This window comes from Phaseolus vulgaris, chromosome 10, assembly GCF_051622355.1.
Source record: "Phaseolus vulgaris cultivar YP4 chromosome 10, ASM5162235v1, whole genome shotgun sequence".
In the NCBI taxonomy this organism is placed as follows: Eukaryota; Viridiplantae; Streptophyta; class Magnoliopsida; order Fabales; family Fabaceae; genus Phaseolus; species Phaseolus vulgaris.
Window position 1 is genome coordinate 34,213,266 of NC_143507.1, and position 6,332 is coordinate 34,219,597.

General features: G+C 31.9%; 1 protein-coding gene across 1 annotated transcript; it reads right to left on the reverse strand.

The window, feature by feature from the left end:
* Positions 1-2,644: 2,644 nt before the first annotated feature.
* Positions 2,645-5,098, reverse strand: LOC137818400 (Cox19-like CHCH family protein). The gene is made up of 2 exons (XM_068621810.2): positions 4,799-5,098; positions 2,645-2,955 (listed from the first exon to the last, which is right to left on the reverse strand). Exons 1-2 carry the CDS (start codon positions 4,984-4,986, stop codon positions 2,823-2,825), a joined length of 321 nt encoding a protein of 106 aa, XP_068477911.1. The 5' UTR covers positions 4,987-5,098; the 3' UTR covers positions 2,645-2,822.
* Between the last annotated feature and the right edge of the window lie 1,234 nt (positions 5,099-6,332).

Genomic DNA, 6,332 nt, shown 5'->3' on the forward strand with positions numbered 1-6,332 from the left:
AGGCTTTAAACACAAATAAAATTGATTTCCTGAAGTGTGAGTGATCACTATTCGTAATAAGGACTTATCCGTGGTATATTGCGTAAGTCCCCCAGGATACAACAGGAACTTTTTAAACATTTCTGAGGACCAAAACTAGTAAGTTACTCTTAAAAGAGTAAAAACTCAATAAATCCAGAAAAAATAATTATAAAGTAAAAGAATAATTCAAGAGAGAGAAAGAAGAAGATGAAAAGGTGAGTGAAGGTTCTCAAGATTCCGCAAGACCAACAATGCGGAGGCGTGAAGGTTACTGGTCGTGCGGCCACGATTCCTGGGTGGAGGGGTAACAACACGCGAAAATCTCGGTGTAGATCCAGTCTCCGCTGCACTTCCGAGATCTCCTCCAACGATAACAAATATTGCTAGGGTTTTCTCACACACTCTGTTTTTCCGTTTCTACACACACTCTATTTTTCATGTCGCAATATTTACGGTTTTACAACAATCCCCCACATATTGCAAAGGATAAAACATAAAAATAAAGAAAGAAAAAGATTTTGGGTTCATCTAAGATGTAAAGCATCAGATATGGTATAACAAGCTATATGAATCAGTCTTAGATTAATGAACTTAACACATGTTGTAGCTGGTATAGCAAGCTATATGAACCAAGACACTTAGTATGTGTTAGAGGTTTATCAATCACAATACACCCCCACATTACTTGTTGTTATCGCTGTGTTACGCTACTAGGCCATGCGTGTGCCTGATATTCATGAGTGCTATAGAGATCTTGCCAAGATCTCATGCAAGCGGCCCCACTTGACACTCATATAAGTGATTTCATCAAGTGTATGCTGCAAATCATACACCACCCATAATGGATATGAAAATCATTAAAAACTTTGTAAATCGTTAAAACTCTTTTACCTCAGAATTTTAACCACAAAGTTTATTCTCTCGATAATGCACTATCTAGCACTTTCACAAGAATGGAAAAAGTTTATCTTAAATCAATATTAGTGCTAGTAGAACTAACAAGTGACTTGTTTTTACCCATATGAACCTTATTTATAGGATTTCCAATCACAAAGGTTGGGTTTCCATCACTTGTTTGTTTTCAAACGACTTAAGTCTCATTCCCCTCGATGTTTCTAAAATCAGTTTTTTCCCTAGGGGTTTTGTGAGAGGATCTGCCAAATTCCGTTCTAACTTAACATAGTCAATAGAAATTGTTCGACTCTTTAATAGTTGTTTCACTAAATTATGTCTCAATTGTATATGTTTGTTCTTTCCATTGAAAGTTTTATTTTTAGTTATAGCTATTGCCGATTGACAATCACAATGCATTGATACAGATGGAGTTGGTTTCATTCCTAATGGAATGTTTGTTAAAAAGTTATTCAACCACTCAGCTTCACTACTAGCCATCTCGAGAGCAACAAACTCAGATTCCATTGTTGATCTTGCAATAATAGTTTGTCTGGCTGATCTCCATGTAACTGCACCACCCCCAAGTGTAATACATAACCACTAGTTTGTCTGGCTGATCTCCATGTAACTGCACCACCCCCAAGCTATTAATTTTTAATAGCTTTTTAATTTTAAAAACAGTTATTATTTTAGTTAGCCAACTTGACTATCTACTTTGATTAAGATTGAGTTGAATCATATTGTATATAAGAAATAACAAACTCAAACATATTTAATTATATATAGTAAATTAGTTTATTTTATAAGTTAATTTTAGTTTATGGATAAATTAATTTTTAATTTTTCTTCTTATTATTTTTAAAAGAATATGTATAGATAATTGTCCAAACATAATAAATAATTTTTAAAATACTAAGAGAAATGATATCAACATATATTTCTAACACATTTTTCTTTTGACTAAAATTTATTAGAAATCTAAAAGTTGTTTGGTTTCATTTAAAAAATTGAAGAATTTGCAATTTCTAACAAATTTTTACTCATAAAAGAAAGTGTGCTGGAAAGATTGGGGCAGCACTCTTAAAACAGTTAGTATTTTCACCACCACCTGATCATTTTAGACGAACATTGTAAATAACAAAAACAAAAAAAAAAGGTGGTTCTTCACGCATCCCATCAAATTTCTCCTTACACTTGTCAAATAGACAAAATGTCTTAGAAAGCTTTTTTTCATAACATACTCTTTGTAAAAATTATTTTGAAAAGCACATTCAGAGATAGTATATAACACGTTTCGAAAACTTTATTCCAAGATATTCTATTCCAGAAAACGTTTTCCATAAATATATTTCATGAATTCCAGAAAGTATGTTACAGAAACATTCTGAAAAAATAATCTAAAAGTTATTTTTAAAAAGGTATAACAGTCTTTTCTGAAATTCATGTTCCGAAATTGATGGGATGCAGGGTGAAATTTGTTGGGATGCTGGAAGAAAACCCATAATAAAAACTTGACTCATCCAATTGGCATAAGTGAAATCTGATAGATCAAAATCATACAATTGCTGTATTTTGATGTGCTACTTGCGATTTGGGTGCTTAGTGTTTTACTTCCAAAGTCAGTTGGCAGAACAACCAAGCATCACAAATATGCATTTTGGGCGTAGAAACCAAATTACATCCACGTTCCAACACAGCAATATTCTTGTCAGTTATTATGCTTGAAGAGTTTTGTAATGTACTGGTTGCATGCATTTCTCTAGAAAAATTTAGAGGGCGAACATTGTCAATGGCAAATATTCCAACACTGTCGTACAAATAAGAAAGATCAATGATTTTTTGGAAAACAAACGCATTGGCTCACTCCAAATGGGCTGTTATTATTTTCGTCAAAGCAGTGCATAGTTTCATTCCAAAGAACACTTTTGCTCGAATGCTTGCTGCTCTTTGCGACACAAGTCAAATTCATTTGTATGGTAGTACATGCAGCCAACATAATCATTCATCTCATTTGTGCACTTTTGATGCAGATCTTTCAAACTGCAGAAAAAAAATTTGATTACCATCACCATGATATGTGAATCGACCATAGAAGACCTTTCATGTAACGTAACAATATATAAGATAGTTCAGAAATCCAAGTTCTAGCAGTAAAACAGCCTTTTGAAGCTAAGAGCCACATCCATATATTTCTTAGTTTGACAATTCATCTTTGAAACATGTTAGATATTTTATTACTGTTGTTACTACCCCATCAAAAATATATGGCATTCCCAAGTTAACAAATGTAGAAATTTTAAAACTACCAAAGCATTAATTATGAACAAAATTGCAAGATCCATGAATTTGATGATAAAAGAGTGTACAATCAGCAATAAACATGAATTATTCGATATGGATAAGACCACAAGTGACTTTCATGCAATGTAAAAATGACAGTCATCCATGTTAATACTAATTCATGGTAAGGCTACTTCCCATGCCATCTTATCTACTCTCCTTACTAAATCTTCTATAGGTCTTCTTTACACAAGTCCAAACCACCTAACGATAGACCCAACTATTTTCTCTGGAATATGTTATGTACAAGCTTTCTCTCGATTGCTTTACTCCTAATCTTATCTTGTCTAATGCATCACCCACTTGTTTTAAGGGCACACTGGTGCTGGTGATGATGGCACAGTATAGTATGCTCACTCATCCACAGCAGTTCTCTCATCTTTGACTACTTAATTATATTCTTATAGTGAGAAGAGAGAAACAAATAGTTTTAGTACTTAAGTACATCTTCCACCCAGCAGAATGAAGTTATTTATATTCAAGAGTATTACAGAGATAATCAATGCCAAAAGGTATTACTAGAGAACAATTAAGATGCTACTGCTGCCTAAGATGCATTGAGAACCTAGCTACACCAACTTACTAAGTATCTGGGCTACTTGGAAAACAAACTTTAAAGAAGCTCTCATATCCTAAAACATTCTTATTTCCAACACTCGTGTTAGCCTTTAACTGCAAAATTGCCAAACACTCAATTCCAAGATTCTATAAAGTATGACAAATCTTATACCTGTGCTAAAATTTTCCCTTGAGCTTGAGCAGTACCTTTTGATAGAATTTTGACAGTTCCAATAGGAGTAATGCTATTCAATGCGAAAGAAAATGGCCAACATTTTGACATACTTCAGTTAGATTCAAGGATAGCTTTTGGATTACAACGAGGAAGGTTCCATTTCCTCATCACACAAGCATGCAAATCATTCTGTCAAAATCCCTCACATAAAAGTCTCCTTATCTAGCATTTCAAAGATCTATATATTCAATCAGAAAGCCTTACTCAGTTATCATTCAACCAGCAATTCCAAGAAGTAGACCAAATTATACAACACAAAATCAGGTGACAAAAGTAAACAACGAGTAGGGCTCCAAATTCAATCTTCATCTACTTGTTGTAGAAAATGGAATTTAAACTCAACTAAATCTCACACCACCAGCAAGCAAGTTAAGGTTGATAATCGCTCATGTATCATAATTTGGGCATATATCCCTCCATATTGGATTTCTAACACATCTCCTTCTTGCGAGAACCAGAGATCCATGAGATTAGACATTTGAGAGTACTCCGGGATGACATGATAGACACAAAAATCCAATCCTATTTCATAGACAATCCTATTCGAGGTTCTATTGTAGACTAAATGTATAGAATGAATAACGTAAATAACAAAATAAAATTGATTTTCAAGATCAGAAATATAACCCAAACAAAAAATAGAATCAAGAAATGAGTCACAATTCAAAATCTGAAAAATGAACAAAACCTATTCCAATTTTTCTAACCTACCAAACAGGCAAAAAAAAGAGAGAGAGGAGAAAAACTAACAGTCCAAGGACACAGCGGGTAACGTTGCGACCCTTGTCGAGACACTTCTCAGGGTTGGGATCCTTCTTCTTGCACTTCAGAAACTCCAAGTTCTCAGAGTGGCACCGGATCCCAATGTGCTTCGACGATGCCATCAACACCGACGACGATGGGATAGGGTTTCCCGAGGTATCTACAGCGCTCGCCATGTGCACTTTCAATCTTTGTTAGCCACAACCAAAAAGGGAACACCAATTCGATCACTGTCTTTTCCTTTGCTTCCTCAGAGAATGAAACAAAATTAATGGGAGAATGGGGAAAGAGAAAATGGAGAACGGAAAGATATTTACGGAATTGCCCTGATCCCTGCTTCACAAGATCAGAAAATAATACAATATCATATAATATATATATATATATATATATATATAAAATATTTTTTTATTAAAAGTAAATAATTCTATATTTTACTGTAAATAATTTTTTATTGTGTAAATGATTTTCTATTATAGTTAATTATTTGAATTTAAAAAATAATTACATAAATTTTGTATAAAAAATTTGTGTAAATAAAAAAGTATATTCTCTATTACTAGCGGAAACCACTCTTTTACTCAACTTTTACTATGATAAAAATTTAACATACATACAAAAATAATTTTGGATGAGTTGAAATTGAAAAAGCAAAAAAGAAGTACAGAGAGTGATTGAAAATAAAGGTTATTTTATTTGATATGTAAGATTTGGTGTGAAAATGTATGATAGTATGTTCTCCATTTCTTCTTGTTGTCTTAAAATAAGGAATTAAAGGAAGAATTAGTTTTTATTTTTTAAGTAATTCATATGAAATGACAAAATATTTCATTGTATTAATAAAATTAGATATATTAAATAAAGATAGAATCGAAAAAAATTATATATAAAAAAAACAGTTATAATGGAGAATTCTCTTTATATATAGCTATAAATTATATATATAAAACAAAACATATCACATATATTTTTATTTTTATTTTCAAAAATTTCATCTCAAAAATTAATTTATGAAATAAGAATTATAAATAATTATAATTTAGTTACATAAACAATAAATGTAGATCTCTTACATACCTTTTCGCATAAAATACTATACACTTCAAACATGAAAATAAAACAAGATTTTATCATATGTAACTCAACAAATCTAGATAAGTTTAACTTGCTGTTTTAAAAAGTAAAATTTAATCGCAACCTGGAATAAGATTTGTAGCGATGAGAAATCTCCACATAAGATGAATGGAAAGGTAAAATCTTACAAGAGAATGATTATTTTATTCATGTCCTTGTTCTAGTTATACTGCTCAGTGATTGTTTCGATAAAAGATAAGACATGCCTTTATATTATTACTCTTGTTCAAAGCACAAACTGCATTTGCTACAGAGTTCAATGAATGTGTTTTCACCTTAATTAGCCAAGTTTCAACCTAGAAAACAACTTAAAATCAAAAGGTTAAAAATACAATTGATGTCATGACATGAACTACAATTTTGGACTTGTACAATAATAATTTGTTTC